This window comes from Chelon labrosus (genome assembly GCF_963514085.1).
Source record: "Chelon labrosus genome assembly, chromosome: 5".
NCBI classification, from domain to species: Eukaryota; Metazoa; Chordata; class Actinopteri; order Mugiliformes; family Mugilidae; genus Chelon; species Chelon labrosus.
Window position 1 is genome coordinate 17478501 of NC_140341.1, and position 20235 is coordinate 17498735.

The window sequence follows — 20235 nt, forward strand, 5'->3', positions numbered from 1 at the left end:
TTTTAATGGTCAAGTCCATTTCCTGGTCTGTGTCCCCAGTTGTTAGGCGGTTACACAACTGAAACATACACGCACAAATGATCGGAAATTAACATTTTTGTATCATTAGGTAATATGGCTACTGTAATTCTATTAAAACTGATCCTGATGATAATATTCTGGTGCCAGATTTCAAGTGTTTCCCCTACATATTCTGCTTTGTACAAGAAATTTCAATGCATTTTTTTAATTTATGTACATGTAAAAACAAGGATTGGTGTTACACAACTGTGAGTATTCAGTATCAATATGTAATCAATAAAAATAACTCTTTAAGACTTTTAAAAATAGAGTCTGTAGGTTTGTTAATTGCAGCTTGTAAACACAACATTTAAACTGTCCCCGGTTTATGGGTCTTTACACAAACAAGCAAGTTTCAGTGGAAGTTCCTAAACCTCAAACTTCCCACCAGTCCCTTAGAACTGAAGAAGCTACTCGGATGAGTTGTGAAAATAAATAAATAAATAAATAAAAAACTCTACAAGTCCACTGTTGCCTTTTTTAAACACTTTTGTTTTGTTTTTTTTGTTTTTTTTTTGATTGAAGCAAAGCAGTCACGGCCTGTGACTGGGGCTGCTGGACAGGGGTGTCCAGACGTCCCTTGGGCTTCCATCTAAACGGTACTCCCTCTTGGCAAGTAATACAGCAATCTGAAAAATACATAAGAGCACAAAGACAGACAAATTAACGAAGGAAGTATGAACAAAAGGATAAATGAAATACATAATGTTGCCATACCATACCGTACCAGCAGATCTGACTCTGCAGACTGAGAGTCACTTTGCATTCTCTTCAGCTCAGTGGCTGAGGAGAACTGATGCAAAAGGTGACTCACCAACTCCTTCAGAGGACACAACAGGAAGAGCTGACACACCATAGGGAGCCTGTCTTGTTTTTGCCAGGGAGGGGCTGACATGCCTGACCACTGTGTCGAGATGTGCCTTGAGCTTCCATCTCAGTGGTGCTCGCTGGCAAATGCAGACAAGCGGGCTTCCCTCGAGATGGTTGAGGGCTCTTCGTCCTCTGCGGGGGAGTGGACAACGAATGCCATCGGAGAGCCTCTATTTAAAAAACATCGTTTCGTTCCAACGTGTCGTCATCCTGACGTTACCATGACGTCACACCGGAACGAAGTGGTGGCGGTGACGTCTGATCCATTTTGATTGTTATTATGTCCGCCAGCTCACCTGTAATAGAACTACAATTATCACTGACATAGTTCTAGATCACTGAGCTCTTGTTTATTCTCAAAACAGCAACTTTATGAACACACTTCATACCCACTAAGCGTTTTCTACAGTTACAACTTTAAATTCTGGCTTTATTTGTTCTTTTTATCCTCTGACAATATCTCGTGCATGTATGTTTTATCCAACAGTGAACAGTGCGATATACTGGTATATCGTACTGTTCACTGGAGCTTGTCCTCGTTTGACCGGGGGAGACAGCAAGCGCTGTAACACATCTGCTGACCAACAACTTTCTCTGTGTGCCTCAGCAGCTCCCGTGCTCTCACACCGCCCAGCCGAGCAGAAAAGGACAATTCTTGGATAAAAATAGTGCAGTGTCTCGGTCCCGGTGTCCTGTCATGCCCGCTGTCATCCCGGAGCCCAGCGCGTGCGCCAGTCCACTGCAGCTGACGTCACATCCAGCATGGCGGTCAAGGTGACTCCGTCAATATTTCTTATCAGATATTCATTTTAAAAGCAGTAAAGGCAGCCGTGGGCTTTGCGCTCTCGGGTGCGGAGGACAGCTCGTCTGCGCGGACGTTTAAAGCTAAACGCAGCGGACCCCCTTTTGTTGTATTTCTGCATCTTTAGATAGGCGCATCCTTGCTGGCCTCGTAGAGACAACTGTAATTTCTTTCCTGTGTTGCTTTTGTGTTTTCTGAGAGATTCTGGGTTTGGTATGTGTTGCAGCCTGAAATGATCGCAGCACGGTTATTTCTACACGCAGGGTGCTGGAGTTGTTGTTAGACTCGCCTGGGATCGATCCTGCTCAGAAGACTGCGTAAAAATCAAAGCTAAACAGTGACAACTCTGAACTTCAGCTCTATTGATGGCACAGCTACTTGCTGCAGCCCAGACTGTAGGCACCATCATGATATTCTGACACTTTCAGCTGTTTTGTGTGTTTATAGGTGCAAACAACGAAAAGAGGCGACCCCCATGACTTGAAGACTATTTTTCTGAAGGTAAGACTTTCACACAGGCACCAAAAACATTTGGAGTATTAACACACATGAAAACACACTAACACAAACTGCGCATAAAAAGTCTACTAACGTGTTGCAAGTAGTTTCTGTGGTGTGTCGACTGGGATACATAGTTCAGTAAAGGTCACACAAATGCTTTGACTAATTTTGGATCTGCTTCAACGGAGAATCTCCCTTTGCTTCGACTTCATATCTGTGTTTTTGTAGTGTGTGTTTTGATTTTCACTGTCACTTAATTCCTAATCACCAAATTCCCGCCACCAGTGTGTAGGTCTGTTTACCCCCAATAGGTCTTGTTTGGAGTATAAACTTGTTCCTCAAAGTAGGGACTCGGTCTGAATTGCACGACGCCTTATGGTCCCTCAACAACCCTTCACTCCGCTGAAACAGGGCTGCATAATTTGCGATGCATATTCAGGTGGAAGAGTTAATTACTGGAAGCTCGTTCTGACTGCCTGTATAATTTGATTAAGAACTACTTGAGGCCTACTGTGAGGGTGAATAGATACACAATCATGTGATGGAGAAATGTGGCAATAAATTGCTCGGAATTAATATTTTCACTTAAAACATTAATTCAGCGGAGTGCATTGAATTGTAGCCCTGAAAACACTTGGCGTGGAGGTCTCCTCCCACACTCTTGCTGTGTTCGTGTCATGCTCTCTCTATCTCTGCTTGGCTCAGACACATGAGTGTGGCCTTTCTGTTGCCAGTTCATGTGGTGCTTGTGTTTCCAGAGCTATCTCTGTTCCAACTCGAAACCCGACCCAGGCTCCAAAAATGACCTTACGTCTTGAAGCCTGACTGAGATCTCATGTTTAGCACAGCGCTGCATTGCGTGTTTCGCTTCAGGCAAGTAGAGGGAAACACATTCACGGAAAGTTGATGCTATTATTGATCTATTTTTATTCTGTTCTATTCATTTAAAGGTTGATGGGTCTATCCGTATAATGTGATTTGTACCAGGTCACGGTGGTATATTTTAGTTGATAGATTTATTTGTCTTTGTTAAAGTTTTACAACCAGATTGAAAGATTGCATTTCTTTCGCTATATGCTGTCTCTGTCATTAAAAGATCACCAGTCAGACCTCAGACTATGTGAAAATAGTAATATATATATAAATATGACATCTCTGATAGCTTCATCTAGTTGTTTTTAAATACCGGTGAAGAGAAACCGGTATTTAAAAAATATGCAGAATGGTTAAGGTCAGCTCAGATATATTTTTAAGCATTTGGTTCTCGAGATAATCCCCAAATGGTTCCTAATTCCATTTACAATAAATAGTAATAACATTAGTAATAATACATTTTATTTAATAAAGAATTCCATAAAGGTCCACATGATTTAAAATGAGATATTACACAAAAGAACAATTTATCCAGATGTTTGTTAGTAGTGGTCTAAAGATTGGATAAGTCCCAGGTCAAGCCCTAGACTGGCAGGAAGAGGTGTCCCAGAGCAAAACCCTAAACCTCCATAATGCTCTAGTGGAGCAGCTGAGCCGCAACAGATTGTACAGCAGCTTCCAGGTGTGAGCGCTGGTAACTGTGTGAGTATGAACAGGCTGTTCCTTAAAAGCGTTAAACATAGTCGTATCACACCGTTTCCCTAATACAAAAACACGTATTTCAATTATTTAATAAATGTTATACACTGAATGAACACACCGTGAGACACGTTATGGACCGTTGTAGTATTATGTTGTGTGTCAAATGTGTGGCTTAAACAGAAGTTATGTTGTGTGCTGAAATGTGCTGCCAATCTAACTTAAATTAGGTGAACGGATGACAATGATTTGAAAGAGATGGATGCTTTTCCGTGCTGCCTGTCATTATGGGATGCAGCAAAGCTTTGTGTAAATTTAAAACGCTCAGTAAACTGAGATTCCTATGTGCCGGTATAGAAAGCAGAACAAAAACAGCTTATTATCTCAAAGAAAAGAGATACCCATCGAGAGAGCTCCACGTTCTCATCTTTGTACGCGCACAATAGACTTTCTACTGTACTGATTTTCAATCTAAATCCACATGTCGATGCACATTTGTTTACAGCTCCGTGTGCATTTCCTTTGCAGTATGCCAGTGTGGTGGAGGATGGAGAGCAATACATGACCCCCAGGGACTTTGTACAGAGTTACCTGGGTCTGCATACACAGCCTCAACACAATCCTAAAACTGTGGAGCTGATAGCTGGAGTGGCCGACACCACTAAAGATGGGTGAGGAACTACAGTCATGTGATGAAAGCTGCTGTTAAATTCCTCTGTTATGCTAAGACGATTCAGTTCATTGTTGATTACATTTTCTGTATTGATTCAACCCGTGTTTAGTAGTTTTGATTCTTTTGGAATATGTTTATCTCCAGTGTCAGCTCTTCAGCTCTGTGGAGGTCCAAAATGAAAGTTGCCTTTCTTTTTTTATATTGAACATGCTATTTCCACTTTTGCATCTTGTCCTGAGAGCAGTGTCAGTTCCAATCTGAGGTGGAAATTGCAGATTACGAGCTGTCACCACAGCACTGCAGTGCACGAACAAAGAGCCCGTCGGTTTTAACTGACAGATGCACAGAACAATGCTTTAGAAGCTGTTATATGAGACTCTGGCTATGTTATATTCCTCCACTAATATTACAAATGCAAAGTCCTGTTCAACTATTGCACAAATAAGGTGATTTTCTCCTTAGAAGGGCACCCTTAACTTCCATCCATTTAGAATAAGGTACATAGACTGTTCTGGTACCCCACCTGTTGCGCTCTGTTTAAGACTCTAGGTATATCCTCTAGGTTCACTGGAGAATATTGAAGCAGTTCAACACCAACAAAACAAACATGCAGTCGATACCAAAGAGACTGTTAATGACTGATCCCATTATGTTTGCACAGTAGCTATCTGTCTTTATTTGTCATTTATACACCAAAGACTACTGCAGTGATAAGATAAACCAAAATATATGTAATCATTATCCTGGAGGTTAGCTGGCAAAGATCTACTGGGCTAATCACAGCGTTTGGGCAGGCTTTGTATGGCAGCAGTGACGTAGTCATCTGTCATCTGTCATCTGGGCGCCGTGGAGTTGAATTTGTTCACAGTAAAATGGCTCTGATTGGTTGTAGGACTATTCAGCTTTTCTGTGTATCAGTTGAAACACGTCCCAGTGATGAAATCCAAATCCTTTTCTTTCTTTTCCAAACAGATTGATCTCTTTCCAGGAGTTTCTGGCTTTTGAATCAGTTCTATGTGCCCCGGATGCCCTGTTCATAGTTGCCTTTCAGTTGTTTGACAAGACTGGCACAGGGAACATCTCATTCGGTATGTACATAATACTTAATGCCAACACATGAGTGTGGGGTTTACCTAGAGTTTAATTAATAGCATATTACTAGAATAACTGAATTTATGTAGACTTAATGTAGTGTAGGTAATAAAAGGTATTTAAGGTGCCTTTTCTGTTTTGTTTTAATAGATATAGAAAACTAAATGAATGAAACGTATTAAAAACTACTGAAAGAAGGTGAGTTTGAGTGTTAACGCTGAACGCTGGTGGAAGTGATATTCTACTGTGTGTAGTCAATAACTGTGGTAGCAGCCTTGACTTTTTTGGGCTTCGGGAGCTCATAGAGTGTTACATTTGCCTCCATTGTGGATGGCTAAGTTGTCATCTCAGGGCAGGACAGCAGCGAGCTCAGAGGAACATCACATTATATTCAGCTCATTCTGACAGGAAGAGAAATGAATCCAGCCTGTCATAAACCAAGAGAGTCTCACAAAGAAGCCGCTGCTCTGCTCTGTCTGTGCAATGGGCCTCCTCAAAGGCGACTGGAATTGAGAGCAGTTCTTATACAGGAAAAATTTCCCGGAGCCCTCAGCATGTAAAAGGAGTGCGGGACGATCAAACAACCTCTTTATCTTCGCCCGTCCAAATGGACTTTTTCCTCCGCCTTAATGAGCTTCCCTACAAATGGACCGAGCACACGAGGCGGACGTTACAACTGCATCTTGCATGTTTCTTCTTCAGTGGTTTTTGTCATCGCTCACTACTGTCTCCCTTTTTCCAGAGAATGTACGTGACATCTTCAGCCAGACCACGGTTCATCACCACATTCCCTTCAACTGGGACTGTGAGTTCATCAGGCTACACTTCGGCCATGAAAGAAAGAAGAACCTCAGCTACACTGAGTTCACTCAGTTTCTGCAGGTACACGTTTTGATTCTGAACTAATGAGCTGCATGTCGAGATGTGTCTCACGTATGTCCAGTTTTCACAATTAAAGGAATAGTTTGACGTTTTAAGATTAAGTTTGTATGCTGCATCTGTAAAGGAAATATTAAGCCAATTTGTTTAGCTTAGCATAAAAACAACTACCCTGGTTCTGTCCAGAGGTACCAAATACACCCACAAGCACCTTTAAATCACACAAATGAATGTGTGATATCCATCCGGCCATCCTTTATCTATTACGGTTTATCTTCTAGAGGGTTGCAGGTGGCTGGAGCCTATTCCTGCTGACATTAGGCAAGAGGTGGGGTACACCACTGACAGGTCGTCAGTCCATCCAAAGGCCAACACAAAGATACAAACAATCGTTTATGCTAACATGCACACCTACGGCCAGTTTAGAGTCACCGATTAACCTAACATGCATGTTTTTTTATTGTTGGAGGAAGCTGGAGAAAACCCATTCAGGCACAGGGTGAACATTCAGACTCTGATTCATAAAGGCAGACCGACATCTGGCCGGCCAGGAAGGTTCGAATCCAGAACCTTCTTGTTGTGAAGCTTGAGATGACGATGAACTGCAGATTAAGAATGGCACGTTATTATCTCAAAGTAACCAACTATTTCTTTATAGCATATCGTTTACACTGCGCCCAGCTAAGAATTAATCACAAACACAACAGCAAATGCTTTATTCGACCATTTCTTCCAGATACTGAAAGTGCTGCTGGAGTTTTCATATTTCTTTCCCTTCTCCATGAATCCTGGAAGTATTTGAAATTCAACCCTACTGTTTACAATCTATATTAATTAAACGTTCAAATCTTAATCTAACAATTTAGCGTTTAGATAAACATTTTTTTTTGCCATGAAACGTATTGTTTGACAGTGCACAGAACGTATTTTTTCTTTTTCTTTTTTTTCCCAACAAAGCATGTGCATCAATAAACGTGAAACCGTTCCTCCTGCAGCGCGGCATTGTCATCCTGCTGAGGAACAAATGGAAATGGCGTAAAGCGAACAACGCGCCGTACACGATCTCTTACAACCGCTGAAAGGGAGGAGAGCGGGGATGTTCATCTTTAGTGTTTCATCTCTTCAGCTCTACTGGGGGTGTGCGGTTACGTAGTGTGCCATTAAGACACTTAAGATCATCGTTCGGCTTTATTGGCTGTTGTCCGTGTCTCACTGATGCTTCACTTCTGTGCGATGGGGGAACCTGGTTTGGAGTGGAGGGCTGTGGTATAAAGCCGAAACTGGGTGGTCTAGGAGTTATGCAGGCTCCACTTCAGCGTGGGATGCCTCACAGCGCTTTGTGGTTTATCATACTTGACTAGAGCGTCCCACCGCTACACCAAAGACCCTTGTGCACGCAACATTTCATTGGCATCAATCATTATTATTGTCTTGTTTTTCTGTCAAGTCCAAGGACGTTTCATTTCTTCTAAATCTTCTGATCGTTAGACATTCACAGCCTTGTCTGTTGCGGTATTTTGCCGGACTTAAAAGTTCAGCGAGTGCAGACGAGGTAGAGCGTTTGTAAGTTTGAAAAGTATAATGTTTGCGAGGTGACGAAGAAGTATCATCACCGCTTTTTAACAACATAATCAGCAAACATTGTGAGAATTAATCCTGAGCAACAATCCGCTGATTAGGTGATCAGATCCAGAGCGTAAGGATGAAGACACGGCTCAAAACTGCGATGATGTTGCTCCATAATCCTCTGGTTATGCGCGATGAGCTTTGACGGCAGACACTGACCCGGGGTCAACCTCCCCCTGCATCCCCTTCTGATTGCACGGTTGTCATGTTGAATCATCTTGTTGCGGACACACCTGCCGGTCGTCTCACCAGCCGCTCGGCTCGGGCTCTGGGATCAGACTTCTCAGGACATGGTTTCCATTAGTCTCCGGAGAGACGGTGGTGATTACAAAAGCCGGTGTCTGACACTGTCACATCTGATGACTTTCACATCTGTCTGACACTGATATCATTATACTTTCTTCCTCCAAAGTTCCATTTCACCGCTGACTTGTAACGTGATGCTCTTCACTACAAGAACACACTCCTCGCTTCTTTTGTAAGCTCACAGCTTGACCTTCTTTCTCTCCCTCTGTGCGTTTTGCTGCAGGAGCTGCAGCTGGAGCATGCCCGCCAAGCATTTGCACAAAAAGACAAGAACAAAAGTGGCACCATCACCGCCTTGGACTTCAGCGACATCATGGCCACCATCAGGCACCACATGCTGACTCCGTTTGTGGAGGAGAATCTGGTTTCAGTGAGTTGTAGAAAAACACCAGTTGTTACATTTTTTTTAAAAAACAAGGACGTATGAGTCTGTAGTTTGCATGTAAGTGATTCACGTTTCAGAGAACTCTTGTCATCTAGCAGGAGGTGGAAGATTTAAAAGAGCATGATATGATCCATCCATAGCCATACTCTCCAGGACAAATGACTTTGAATCTCCCCGTAGGCTGCAGGAGGCAGCACCTCCCACATGGTGAGCTTCTCCTACTTCAATGCCTTCAATGCCCTCCTCAACAACATGGAGCTGGTCCGCAAGATTTACAGCACCCTCGCTGGCACACACAAAGACACTCTTGTTACCAAAGGTACAGCAGAGCGTCTCCTTAAATAATCAAGTGTGCATTTCCTATGTGATGTGAAATGTAGCTGTTCGATCATATTTTAACTTTCTTGACAGAGTGGTGTGAGTGAACACACAGGGAACATTTACTGTAGCACTAAATTACGAAGGTAAATGAACATTTTTAATCTGGTAGATCAGATCACTACCCCTCCCACATTTGTGCTAGATAGTCGTACCGTCAGTCACATCTGCTCCTAATTGTGTTTTCCGTTGAGATGCAAACTTCCTGCTTTCTCTCCATGGTGCTCCTCCTTGTAGAAAAGACTTTGGGTCGAATAGTATTTGCAAATAGTTATTATTATTTGTTACCAAACATATCAAATGTCATTACGTTTAAAGCAAAACACTCTAGTGTCAGCTGTCAGTCGCAGACAAGTATATCATTGCAGTCCCGAGAATCAGAGAAGCGGTAACCGAAGGTTGCACGCTTTCAATCTGACAGGAAGCTCTCCGTGGAGGAAGTGAATAACTAACTCTTTTCCCTCCTTCAAAAACTACCATTAGGTTTCCTTTTAGAAAGACCACCTGATGGCAGTGGAGCTTCTCCGCGGGCAGCAGCAAGGAACTGAATATAAAGCACATATAAAAGAGTCAGGCAGGGTGCCGCTGAGAGAATGCATGTTCGGTTCAGGAGGAGGAGGTAAACCACATACTGAACTGGTTTTAATGGCTTCAAATACATTTTCTATAACCTCTCTAAATATCCTGTTTGGCGTCCACACTAAAACACTAAGCAAGGACCAGTATTTGCAAATACTATGTAATAGAAGCGTACAGTAGAAAATACCTTTTTAACCTCTCGGCCTCTGGTTTGACTGTGATACTGACTGGATGAACGACAGTTTGCGTGACTGCTTTGTCTTTTCTCTCTGTTGGATCGCAGAGGAGTTTGTTCTTGCTGCAAATAAGTTTGGTCAGATCACTCCAATGGAGATTGACATCCTGTACCAGCTCTCTGGTCTCCACTCTCACTCCGGGTAAGATCCAGTTATACTGCACAGTTATATCTTTATACATGGAGAGAAAAGAAAGAGGTGTTAAAAGTGCTTTTTACACATTTTTACACTCTACACTTATAGAAAAACTCACAAAAATGAGTAAGATCCCTTCATATTTGTTGTCATAATAACGTTTTATAAAACTGGGTAATTGTGAAGACTTGTACATTTTTGTGTTGTCTGACAAAATCCAACTTCCTTTGGGCTGGAAGATGAAATCATACACCGATCAGCCACAACATTAAGCCCACTGACAGGAGATGTAAATAACGATTCAGTGTTTCTGCTGGGAAATGTTTGGACCTGGGATTCATGTGGATGTTACTTAGACATGCAGCACCCACCTAGACCAGACCATGTACCCCACTCTGATGAGTCAGAACTGTTTTGGAGGCACAAGGGAGACCTACACAATATTAGGCAGATGGTCATAATGTTATGCTTGATCGGTGTATATGTAGAGAAAAGAAAGAGGTGTTAAAAGTTCAAAACAGAATTATTAATATTTACAGTGATTTTTACAGTCTCACAGGAAAATGTTTCTGGAATTTTACGTCTTGTGCTGGCAAAGTAAATGATTCATGTGTCTTTGTACCCGTCCGGCCTCAAGCAGATGGGTCCCCCTATATGAGCTGGGTTCTGCTCAAGGTTTCTTCCTGTTTAAAGGGAGTTTGTCCTTACCACTGTCACCTCAGGCTCTGAGTATTGTAAAGCATAGTGTTAGTGAAACAACATATCAATCAAACTGATTTTGACTAGAAAGAGGTGAATGCATAGAAAATGAGCCAATATCAACTCCAGAAATTCAAGTTTACTCAACATTACTTTTCCATGCAGACACACATGTACTGCTATACCTACTCAAAAAAAAATTTTTTTAATCCACCGTGAATAGGATAAGTATGCTACAGGTCTGTTTATTGGCCGTAAAGATAAAGTTATTGCTCGTTCACTTTAACAACGGTGGCTCCACTGGCCAATTTACAAGACAAACATAAAACATGGATGCAGACTTTATGATGCGTCAGGCCAGCGGGGAGCGCTTGGGTCTCGAAACATTCAGTAACGCAACACTTTCATTTACTTGTTGGGCCACGGGCGCTCGTCCAGCTTTGTTTGTGTGTTGTTTATGTAAGCTTAAATTAAAGTTGCAGCAACGTGAAGTTATGTGGCAGTAAAAGGCCTGTGGAAAATCTTACATCAGTGGCTGCTGCTCAAAGTAGATGCAGGGCTTTCTGCTTTTTCCTGGCTTGACTCCCTCCTTCCCTCCCTCCCCTGCTGTTGTGTGTTAAGGCGGCTGAACCAAGTAGACATCGAGAGGATAGCTCCGCTGGAGGAAGGAGCCATGCCGTACCACCTAGCAGAGACCCAGAGACAGGTAGCCTGAGTGACTCCTCTAATACGCCTCACATCCTCCTGCCTTTCATCAAAGCCTCCTCGGCTTCCTCCTCAGAAAGGGGCAAAAAAAAAAAGGGAGAATGTTCAGCTACTGAATTAGCCGAGTGCCCGTGTTTTTCTTCCCTTGTGAAGTGCATTTCTTAAACTCCCAGATAAAAGTACACCAATTACAGCCATAGAAGAGGAATGGATTGTTGCGTCGCACCTCTCCATGAAAGGCTCCCCCTATTTTATTCACTATGGCTGCACATACACATCAGCTGCAATCACACATCTGAGACGCTAATAATAAGAGGCTTTTATCAGTGTGGGGCTTGAGAAGTTTTAGGAGCCTTTAGCGAAGTCGGCTAATGGCGGGAGGGGAGTGGGAGTCAAGGTGGATGTGGGAGAACGAAATAGTTCCTGGCTCCACCGGATACCGCGGCTCTGCATCAGGCTGTGGTCAGAGCTTTCAGGCCACTCATCCTCCGGGGACTCTCGCTCAGAGGTCTGGAATTTGATTCCTTTGGGGGGGATGCTGCAATTCTCAGGCCTGCCCTTCAGTGGAAGTAGGCTAATTGTTTAAACCCTTTGATCAAGACCTCCATCTTGTTAGCATGCAACCCTCGGTGGAAGCATCTGGGAAGAGGAAAAGGGTGATCTGCTCTACTCCCTCCGCATCTGGTCTGGGAGAAGTTACACATTGCCTCAACCTGTGCACACACACTCACAGACGCACACAGACACAGACGCACACACATACTTTAACGGAGTCTCACTCGGACTGTGTAATATTCATGTAGATTCTTATCTGTACATGGAAAAGGGTTGTGGGGCTAATCTGTTCCCGTGCACCACAGAGAAAACAAAAGGGCTCTGCTTTCAACATCAAACACCAATGCTGAGATCAAGTGGATAACACAGAAATCATACTTTGTTGTAAAAAATAAAAGAAGACCTCTAGCCTGTATCGTCCCACGTGCAGCATGTGGGGAAAACTCGGCCACAGGTTCACACAGTCATTTGCTGTGTCCAGAGCAGCCCTGTCTGTGACATTTAATACCGGCTGGTGACGAATCAAATGCGCACATTCCATCGCCTTCCTCCGCCGTTGAGTACTCCATAGCATTCTCCTTTCCACAATGTATCTGGTTTGCTGCGGTTTAATAGCCGGCCGATTCATGCTTAGTGTTCTGATCCCCTTCCGTCTTTCTCCAGATTCATTTGACCACTGGTGTCTTTTTCTCCCATACAGCACGGTCACGAAACGTCTCGGCCCGTCTGGCTCCAGGCGGCGGAGTCTGCCTACAGGTTTACTCTGGGCTCAATCGCTGGAGGTGAGTGACATGTCTGCGGCAGAGCCTCCGGCCCGCTCGAGAGGTAACCTTAGCCGGCCGACTGGCGCGCTGAGGCCCCGGGGCCGGCTATTGTGCTGCAGGGAGAAGGGCTGTGATGTGAGGCTCCGGCATTGTGCTGCCGTGCCACCGCTGGCTCCAGGCTGTCGTTGGGGTCGGAGCTTTGGAATGACACAAATCTTCCGGAACCGCACTCTCTGGAATCTCCCTCTCTAATTACACTGGAGGGAACTGATACAAGGAACCTCTGACATAACAGATAGGCACACACTCCCACTGTGTGTGTGTGTGTGTGTGTGTGTGTGTGTATGCATATGTGTGTGTGCTCTCACCAAACACGCAAAGACTTATCAGTCATCATTCAGCAGTGGCCAATTCAGGCAGGGTCAGAGGAGAGATATATATCATGAGACACACGGTGAAACCCGCCATGTCTTTGTTGCGATACTGAGCAGTTTCTCACCCTCTGTGCTGACCGAGCTGTTTGCATGTTTGAGAGGAGAGTCATTACAGCAGCCCTTGATGTCCAACAAGACATGGAAAGTATAGCTGATAGCAGGGGTTTAGAGGAGCTGGGTTCAGCTTCTCCAAAACACTACACAGCAGTTTCCCACAGTCATCAGATTTTGAGCTTTACACAGAAGTCGTTAAACATCATCTCCCAAACATAACTGCAGAGATATTATCACATGTGCAGGAGACCAACAAATGAATTAGGCTGACATACTCTTAAGTTTGTAGAATTACTTAAAAAGGACCTACTGATGTTTTTCAAGCTGAAAGGTGAACCACTCAGTGGTTTTATCTTGCCCAACTTGAGAATTTCCTGTATTAAAAACTAAAGACGCCCTCCCTGTGCAGCGGTAGTCCTCCCCCCTTTTAAGCAGAAAACAGCATAATCTAATAAATGTTCACGTACATAATGTGCAGCATGTTATTAATGTTTTGAAAACGCCTGTGTTTCGTAGCCACCGGCGCCACAGCTGTGTACCCCATCGACCTGGTGAAGACGCGCATGCAGAACCAGCGCTCCACGGGCTCCTTCGTAGGAGAGCTGATGTACAAGAACAGCTTCGACTGCGCGAAGAAAGTGCTCCGCTACGAGGGCTTCTTCGGATTTTACAGAGGTAATCTCTTGCAGGTTTTCAGAGTGCGTCAAAAACAGGGGACCTGGAAACCTGCGCACAGGCCAAACATGTGGGCGTCGTGCAAAACAACCCGCCTGATGGGAAAGCATTAGCCGGTGTGCTAATATCAGGAGCATGGTTTGCTAATTGATACCAGAAACCTTTGCCCTCCCTGTTCAGCGGTGAATAAAAGCAACACCCAGGGGTCACGTTTTCATTATCTCAGTACCTGGGAGAGTTCCCTGAGGAAAATGACCAGCAGCATTCATGTAGCAGCAGTGTCTGATCTGCCTCTGCCCGAGTGCTGATAATGGTGCTGAAGGCTTGTGATATACAACACTTCTCCCCTCGGGCTTTTCATATGAAGGAAGTCAAGACTGCCATCTACTGCTGCCTCCGCCACTGCAGCGCTTTGTTGCTCTGATCCGCTTCCCTCCAAGCCCCCCCCCCCCCCCCCCCCCCCTCCCCCCTTTCCTCCTCTCTTGCACATGATAAGAGGGTGATTGACTCAGAGACAGACACGCTCGGCTGTTTTCTGGCTGCATACCAGCAGCAGTCACTCAGCAGCTCCTTCAGAAGTTTATCTGGCTTGATGAAGGACAGACGGTGAAACAGTATGGCAGTTATCGCCACTGTAGCACCCAGCCTCCCCCCTCGATCTTGTCCGTGACCACACAGCTCTCTCTGTTCCCCACCAACAGTGGGATCAAGCCTCAACAATGCCGATCCCATACGCGGCAGCAGTGTCATATTTTTTGACTTTTGTTCCGTCTCAATGGGACCTTTGTGTCGTGGCGCATCAGATGTATCAGCCACCATCTGTAAATATTTATGGGTTTGTTTTACGCGCACAAGAACCCTGCAGCTTATATTGTTCTAGCTGTCAGTGGATGTATTCATTCAGCAAAGATAAAAATGTGCATTCATTTCAAGCCAGACTTTGTCTCTCTCTCTCTCTCTCTCTGTCAGGTATTCTAATGGTGTCTATGAATAATATTTTGCAGGTCTCGTCCCGCAGCTCATTGGCGTTGCCCCGGAGAAAGCTATCAAACTCACGGCAAGTCATTCCACTGTGTAGCTCAGAGTGCTCCGAAAGTTGCTCCGAATGGATGAAAAACATGCATAGAGCGTAGAAGAAAGACACTTTGCAATCAAGATGCTACTGCAACCACAAGTTAACATTAATGCCCTGCTATCAAGATTGGGAATTGTGTCTCTTCCGCCTTTTTTTTTTTTTTGACATATTCTCTTTCCCTCTCTCTTTTTTTTCAGATGAATGATTTTGTCAGAGACAAGTTCACCACACAGGATGGTGCCATCCCTATTCTTGCAGAGATTCTCGCTGGCGGATGTGTAAGTTTGGTGATCCTTTAAATTGTGGATGAACTCAAAACCAAGTGAAGGAACACCTGAAACATAATCAAAGCACGTGTTAGTTTAAAGTTGTTAGCATAGGGGAAAGATTTGCGATGACTTCATTTTTTTTTTTTTGTGTATTAGGTTCATTAGTAAGTACAAGGGAAGTTAAACTGTAATGGAAGCATTTTAGATTTAAATCGTAGTCCTTACCAAACACATTCTCTGTAGTTGGACTGTTAAATGTTTCTTTGGAAAGTTTCTGCAGGGCTGGTTATTAAATTTACCATTAAATCTAATGAAGTATTCAAATCCTGTATTATTGAATACTGTGCTATAAGTCAGCACGCTGCAATAAGAATGTCACTTAATTAAAAGTACATACAAAAGTAGAAATTATAAGAAAACAGTATTAATAATATCATTATTAGGACTTTAATATGATGATGCAGTGTGAACATGACAGTACATCATACTTGTAGATGTTTGACGTGTCTTCAGTCTGAACTGCAGCGATGTGGAAGCATAAATGAAATACATACAAGTGCTTTGTGCACTTGATGTACTTGATGTAGATGTACTTTGTCTACAGTGTTTACGCAAAAGCTATAATAAAAGTTTTGTGCGCATGTTTCTAAAAGTTTCCCCCAGGCCAGAGAAGCTGGTCGAACCACGCGGATCACAGTTTTGTTCCTTTTGTATTTATAATGGTGGGGAATAATATCATGTGTTGATTAACTGGAGTGGTTTATTTAGAGTTTTAGTCAAATTCCACCTGACTCCAATTATCACTGTATGTTTCATCAGTAATAAGGACTCATTTATTAAGTGCACGTGAGAGGTTATTATTATTTAACTCGTGATGTGTTGCCTGAAATTTCAACTCCGAATCCTGATTTTCCTCTAAAATAAGCAACATATTTCATACTGGCTAATTTGTTAAACGCTTAAGATTTTGCTGGAGCAGCTTTGGATTGAAGATGCGATTCCCTCGCTCTGCCTCTCCGCTGTTGAAATGAAACAGGCGTGGAGCAGAGGCCGCAGGTTGGACTCGGAGGAGCGGGGTCTTGCGGGGTTGTGACCCCTGTCAGGCGGTAATTGGAGGAAGAGGCCCTGGAGGGTCCTGGATGAAGCGGGGTCTAGCTCAGTGTGATTGAGTTTGACAACGCGGTATATACCTGAAGCGTGGTCAGGTCCCCACACTGGACAACAAGGATGTTTTTACTATGCGCTCTCAACTGCTAAGAATATTTTCCATCTGTTGGCTTCTCTGAATCATTCTTTATGTGAGTTGTCCTACATCGTCTTGTTGTTCCATGAAAGTTTAAATTCTGGTTAATCTGATAAGTTTTTAAATGATTGCTTCCACTCGTAGAGAGAGCTGAGGAAGATAAAAGAGAGGGGACAGCGCATCAATCTTCCGAGCAGCGGATATTCCCCCTCCACTCTGAAAATGACTAAATGTGCCAGAGCTTTTTTTAGACCTTTGCTCGGATGTTTACAGATAAGACCCCTGCCCTGAATGTCACCAGCAGCCATCCTGGGGCCTGATTAGATTCGGGGAGGGTGATAAATGTGCCCGAGTCAGAGGGTGCCGTGCCTTTAGGGCATCGCTTTCCTGGACCCCGAGCCGTCCGGGTGATTCAGCGCTCTCCCCTGGGAACAGGGGGTGAATTGGGGAAGTGTGCAGGGCGAGGCCAGGCTGGGCCGCTCACCCTGCCGCAGGAGGTGCCTCAGGGGAGGCGAGGGGGCAGAGGGCTGGTGCCAGGGTCAGAGCCTCCCAACCACGATCGGGGACTCCTCCTGACCCTGCGCCTGCTCTGTTGTGACCCCCGGTTGTTCTTCCATCAATGCCTGCCTTATCCTCCTCCTGTCAAGGCCACTCTGACAATATCAGATCAGAACCAGGAAAAACAAGTATCTGTTGTGCTGAAGTTTACTGAGATAATTTAAAAATTCCTACAAGGAAGAAGTGCTTACACATCATTAGCATTTTCACCCAGAGTTCACCCCTCAGATGCGTAACCTCACTGGCCACAAAAGCCCACTCACAACCCTGTTACCTCTGCGTGTAAACCACTCATCGACTGTTTGTTTTCACTGTTGCATCTCGCAGGCTGGAGGTTCCCAGGTGATTTTCACCAATCCTCTGGAGATCGTTAAGATCCGTCTGCAGGTGGCTGGAGAGATCACCACGGGCCCCAGGGTCAGCGCCCTGAATGTTGTGAGGGACCTGGGCTTCTTTGGCCTCTACAAGGTAGGTCAGCACCTCTGCAGCACCATGACGTCTGCATCGACCTCTGCTAACTGTCATTCAAGGGCAGTAAGAGACGCCCTGACGTCCCTGAGACACAACACCAGCAACATGACATGTTTAGAAGTTATAAGTCATCAAATTATTAGTTTTTTGATTGTATTATATAAAAATTTGCTCATATTTCAGTTTAAGCCCAAACAAAAAAGAAAAAGCAACAAGTCCTCACAATCAGGATGTTGGAATTAGAGAATTTGAACATTTATTGGTTGTAAAATTACTCAAAAATCTATTGATTATTAAAGTAGCTCAACTATAAAATGGTTTGCAGTTGATTAGTTGCTATGTTAGCAGTAAAACCACAATTCTGCAGCAGTAGTTTAATGTCAGCAATGCAAAATTACACTTTAAATAGTGTAATATTATTGAGTTATTATTAAAAATTCAGTGAAAGGACCATTTTAATGTTGTAACCAGTGAAGGTGGAGCTACTTTTAGCTTCACTGTGCGGCAACTAAGAAACTATAACAGTTAAGTAAATGTAGCGGAGTATAAAGAACAATAGTTTTATCGTAATTGTGATGAAATTGAAAAATAAAGTTAAACTCGTACGCCTCGAGTCAAATGCGTGTAAGCGTCCTGTATATTAATATGTGAATTGATTTTATTCCCGAAACGATGCACAGAGGAAACACTACTGTATCTGAACAAACAGTTGTATGTGTACACAGACGTAATGGAGATCAGAAACAGAATCGCGGAGATCAAACATTGCCTTGCTGACTGTTTGCAATTTTCCAAAACAGTGTTAAACATGCAAACGGACCTGCGGCCGACAACCAGCAGCAAATTAGTCAGGGATTACACTCGGCTACTGCTCCTTTCCAGATCCTTGTGGCTTTACTTACAGCTCCAGTCACGTGTTCATACTCCATATTTTAACTAGTGTCAGACAGTGTGTGGCTTGTTAAGAAAAAAAAAGAAAAGCTGACTTCCTCTTGCTAGAAGAAGCCAGCACGCTGAGGTCTACGGTGTGTGATGGATTCCTCTCTGAAGGCCCGGTGCCTGAGCTCTGCCTGGGGCTGTTTGGCCCCATCATCAGCACTAAAGCCCCCTGTAGGTTGAATAAATCAGCTCCCAGACCACTTAATCCCCAAGACAAACCTACTCAGCCACTGTCTCTGCCTATTTGTCATCCCTTTCAAGACGCTTATATTTTTTTGTTTTTCTGTTAGGGAGCCAAAGCTTGCTTCCTGCGTGACATCCCCTTCTCCGCCATCTACTTCCCTGTTTATGCCCACACTAAGGAAATGCTGGCGGATGAGGACGGGAGGCTGGGGGCTCTGCAGCTGCTCACTGCTGGAGCCATTGCAGGTAACAAACATTAGGAAAAACCGAGAGGAACATCCAAACAGAACCATGTTGTGTCTTACAAAGTATGTTGTGTCACATTTTCGTTTTCAAAAAAAATAAATGTATTTCAGTTTCCTCCCCGTTTGTGTTTTCTCCATCCATTGAACCCCTCAATAGCCTGACAGTATATACAGTGCTTTTGTTATGGAGGTATAGCCATTTCAAGCCCTGCATGGTGCTGCGGCCGGAATATCAGAATGTGACACCATCTGTGCATAGTGAAAGCGCTTCATTATGTGTTTTTCTGAAAAAAATCCAACAAAACAAGGAGTGCCGGCGGCTTCGTTGGTGACCCCTGCCGATGTCATCAAGACCAGGCTCCAGGTGGCGGCCCGAGCGGGCCAGACAACATACAACGGAGTCATCGACTGCTTCAGGAAGATCCTCCACGAGGAAGGTTTCAGGGCATTTTGGAAGGGCGCAGGAGGTAATGCACACACTCACATTTATTGTCCTTAAAGTGCTTTCATGACTGGAAATGAAACCCGCTATAGTGGCTGTAAACGTCTAGAATCTGACCACAGAGATACTGAATCCCGTGTTATTTCTTCCATTAGCTCGTGTCTGCAGATCGTCTCCACAGTTTGGTGTAACCCTGGTGACCTATGAACTGTTACAGAGATGGTTCTACATTGACTTTGGAGGACAGTAAGTACTTTCACTGTGGTTTTAACTGGAATTGTGATATTGTAGTGCATCTCCTCTTAATGTGACTTTCTCGTCAGTCGTCCTGCCGGATCTGAGCCTACTCCCAAAGCCGTGGTCCAGGACCTTCCTTCTGTGACTGCGGACCACGTGGGTGGCTACCGTCTGGCTGCCGCGACTTTTGCTGGAGTGGAGAGAAAGTTTGGTCTCCACCTGCCAAAGTTCAAGTCTTCTGGAGAGGCGACAATCAAGTCAGCGGCGCCTCAGGCCTCATAAACCGCTGCGACTGCGAGGGCTGCATGCTCCTACAAAATGATTTCACCGAACCAGTTGAATGCATCTGAGCGTCTTATTTTGAATGCTGCATGAGTTTGGCTTTTATTGAATTTTCTTTGCATAGCTTGCACATTTTACTGTACATATTGTACTTCTCAACAGAGGGACATTATGGCATTACAGAGGATTGTAACCGCGTTTTTTTCTGGTGTGCAATAATTGCTTTGGTGTGCATGTGCCAATTGCCTTTAAGAGACACGAGGATGTACAGATATTTTCAAAGTGTTTATTTTGAAATCACGACCAGGGAC

At 44.1% G+C, this 20235-nt stretch overlaps 1 protein-coding gene across 1 annotated transcript; it reads left to right on the forward strand.

Annotated features, from left to right (window-relative positions):
- Positions 1–953: 953 nt before the first annotated feature.
- Positions 954–20059, forward strand: LOC311488023 (electrogenic aspartate/glutamate antiporter SLC25A12, mitochondrial-like; the record flags this gene model as incomplete). Its single annotated transcript, XM_084544526.1, has 18 exons — positions 954–1181; positions 2180–2233; positions 4163–4476; positions 5451–5566; positions 6313–6452; positions 8605–8751; positions 8947–9085; positions 10007–10100; positions 11415–11499; positions 12754–12835; positions 13822–13980; positions 14985–15037; positions 15253–15333; positions 17453–17593; positions 18826–18964; positions 19272–19430; positions 19561–19651; positions 19729–20059. 18 exons carry the CDS (start codon positions 954–956, stop codon positions 19922–19924), a joined length of 2418 nt encoding a protein of 805 aa, XP_084400652.1. The 3' UTR covers positions 19925–20059.
- Positions 20060–20235: the final 176 nt, after the last annotated feature.